The sequence below is a fragment of the Diplotaxodon limnothrissa genome, linkage group LG3 (genome assembly GCF_057381915.1).
Source record: "Diplotaxodon limnothrissa isolate DT_005_m linkage group LG3, D_limnothrissa_male_GT1.1, whole genome shotgun sequence".
Taxonomy (NCBI): domain Eukaryota; kingdom Metazoa; phylum Chordata; class Actinopteri; order Cichliformes; family Cichlidae; genus Diplotaxodon; species Diplotaxodon limnothrissa.
Window position 1 is genome coordinate 13,034,282 of NC_140598.1, and position 3,303 is coordinate 13,037,584.

At 49.5% G+C, this 3,303-nt stretch overlaps 1 protein-coding gene across 1 annotated transcript; it reads left to right on the forward strand.

Moving 5' to 3' along the window:
* The first annotated feature begins 399 nt into the window (after positions 1 to 399).
* Positions 400 to 2,958, forward strand: cd248a (CD248 molecule, endosialin a). The gene has a single exon (XM_085350446.1). It carries the CDS (start codon positions 578 to 580, stop codon positions 2,741 to 2,743), a length of 2,166 nt encoding a protein of 721 aa, XP_085206572.1. The 5' UTR covers positions 400 to 577; the 3' UTR covers positions 2,744 to 2,958.
* Positions 2,959 to 3,303: the final 345 nt, after the last annotated feature.

A 3,303-nucleotide genomic window follows, 5' to 3' on the forward strand; every position in this document is an offset into this window, starting at 1 on the left:
TATCATTTAATCTTCATTTGAGATAAATGTCACGATTTTATCTCTGTATATGAACGAGTTTGGATGCATCAGCACATACATATCTGTCTGCTTGTCCAAATGGCAGAGTACCAACTATGTCCACAGATGGAACTTATGAAAACCATATGACATACTCTGAAAAAGAAATCAGTTTGCTATTCCTCCCCCAACTCTGACATACACATTCACAGGGTTCCCTCTCACCCCTCCCCTTTCAATAACATATTAATCTCCCTTTAACTCCCTCCCTCTTTGCCCTTCTCCTCGTCCTGCTTGTTGCTATAACTCCCTCCTTCTTACTCCTATTTCCTCTTCTCTCCTCCCTCTCTGCTTCCTGAAGTCTTGAGCCTGCAAACACTCCAGTGCTGATCTGTTTCAGCAGTATAGAGTGAAGACCACAGAGGAAAAGAAGTTAAAATTCAGGGAGGACATTTCAGACCAAGACTAAAACATCACATTAAGAAAAATCTTTTAAAGGCAGATGATAAAAGTGTAAAGAAAATCAGGGTGAGAGGCAAGCAGAGAGAGGATCTATAAAGCCGGTTTAAAATAAAGAATGGGCTCCCTGGTGAGCAGTGCTTTCCTCTTAACCTCCCTGCTGGCTTTGCTTTTTGGATGTTCTTCAGTCTTGGCCCAGAACCTGAGACAAAGAGATGCACTCTGTAACACAGATGGCTGCTTTGTTGTCTATTTTCAACGCAAAACCTTTTTGGAATCATGGAGGGCCTGCAAAGAAAAAGGTGGCAACCTGGCCACCATCAAGCGGAAGGTGGACGCAACCGCTATTGCCACTCTCTTTTCCACTGTGGATCTGCGCCACTCACGCACTACTGTCCAAGTATGGATTGGCCTTCAGCGCCAGCCTCGCCAGTGCACTACCACGCGCCCGTTGCGAGGTTTCTCTTGGACTACCGGTGACCAGGACACAGAGTATACCGACTGGCAGAACCCGGACTCCCCTGACTCGTGTTCAGTGCCTCGCTGTGTGTTTATGGGCTACAGCACTGAAGACCAGGATCATAATTTTAAATGGATAGACAGTGCTTGTGCAGTCTCTGCAGATGGGTATCTGTGCCATTATGCCTACGCAGGCATGTGCCCTCCCCTGTGGAGTGAGGGAGAAGGCAATGTTACCTACACCACACCGTTTAACCTTCTAAGCGCACTGCTGACTCATGTACCCGTTGGATCTGTTGCTACCGTACGCTGTCCTTCAGGCGCCAAAGAAGAAAAGACGGCTTCATGTATGACGAGGGAAGATGGCTCAGTGGGATGGACCAAAGAAACTCCTCTTTGTTCTCATTCCTCTATATCACACGACCTATGTGACCAGGATAATGGTGGATGTGGGCATTTCTGCATGGCAGCTGGTGGTCATGTCTACTGTGAATGTGCTGATGGATACACGCTTGCACCAGATGAACGCACTTGCCTCGATGTAGACGAGTGTCTCGGAGGTCCTTGCGAGCAGATCTGTGTGAACACCGTGGGGACATTTGAATGTCAGTGTCACGAGGGCTATGATATAAACGATGGGGGTGAGTGTGAGGATATTGACGAGTGTATAAATGACCCATGTGAACATGCTTGTGAGAACACCCCAGGCTCTCATATCTGCCACTGCCATCTGGGCTATTCCTTAGTGCCTGAGCATCCCAGGCAATGCCAGGATATCAATGAGTGCGAGATTCCTGGAACATGCGAGCAGATGTGTGTGAATTATGAAGGTGGTTTTGAGTGCTATTGCAGTGAAGGCTTTGAACTCATGTCTGATAACTATTCATGTGAGAAGAGAGAGGAAGCAGACGACCAATATGCTGTCACTCCTCCTTCTCTTTGGGTCACAGGCCAGGCTGGACCTCTGTGGGACTATGGCTGGAACCCAGAGCAGCGCCACACTGACTGGCCTACACAGGAGGAGGAGTCTCTGGACTGGCTGACAGAGTCCACCAGAGTTTTGAATTCTGATGTAATTTGGGCCACCAGTCCCCCACTGGTGCTGGACCCCCTGACACAGGGAACTGATAAAGATGAAGAAGAAGCTGTAGACAGAGCTGACTGGTCAAACGGTGATCAGAGATTTCAGACTGAGCTGAAGGTTTTGTCAGCAACTGCCTCCAATACTCCTCATGTCCTTAGCTCCAGCGCTACCCCAGACCCGTACAAGGAAGATGAGGGTGAAGCTACTACAGCTCTTCGCTTATACCCCACCTCAACAGTAGAAGGAGCTTGGAACTGGGGGGCGGATCTCGTTACTTCAAGCAAGATTCCACAGGGTTCTGTCACAGACATGCCTGAAGAGTCCAGTTACCACAAAGAGCCAGAAGGAGAAACACAGACGAATCTCCTCAGGGAAAACTTTCAGTTCACAGAGGCGGAGTTAAGCAAAGAGGAAATGACCTTTGTGGAATCTACCCCCAGTCAAAACCTGGCCTTTCCCACCAGGCTGGCTTCTTCCCAGCCGCCCCTAACAGAGGACGAGGAAGGTGACGACAGCTCGGATTCTGTCCAGACAAAGGGGAGCACTTGGCTCATGGTGGGACTCTTCATACCCATCTGCATCTTCATTGTCGTAATGGTGGCACTCGGTTTTGTCTACTGCAACCGCTATAGAGTTACGGCACACGATAAGAATGCCGCTGACTGCTACCACTGGATCTCGGGGTCTCATGAGAAACAGGGAGCTCCTGACCCCTCAGCAGGGGCGCAGAGCTGTGTTTAAAACTGTGAAGACGTTTACATAAACAAACCCTGTGTCAGAGGGAAAGAATGGTGACGAATGCATCTGGTCCCTCTGACTCTGGACTACGGGACAGTTAAATAACTCTTGAATCTAAACTCATAGTGACAGGAGGGAAAGTACAGAGAAAGTCTTTTTGTGAATATGTTTTCTATGTGGTACAGAATACACACACACACGCACACACACACACGCACACACACACACACGCACACACACACACGCACACGCACACACACACACACACACACACGCACACACACGCACACACACACACACACGCACACACACGCACACACACGCACACACACACACACACACGCACACACACACGCACACACACGCACACACACGCACACACACACACACACGCACACACACACACACGCACACACGCACGCACACACACACACACGCACACACACGCACACACGCACACACACACACGCACACACACGCACACACACACACACACACACACACGCACATACACACACACACACACACACACACGCACACACACACACACACACACGCACACA

Coding starts and splice junctions, on each gene's coding strand:
- cd248a (XM_085350446.1), top strand. CDS start 578: ATGGGCTCCCTGGTGAGCAGTGCTTTCCTCTTAACCTCCCTGCTGGCT.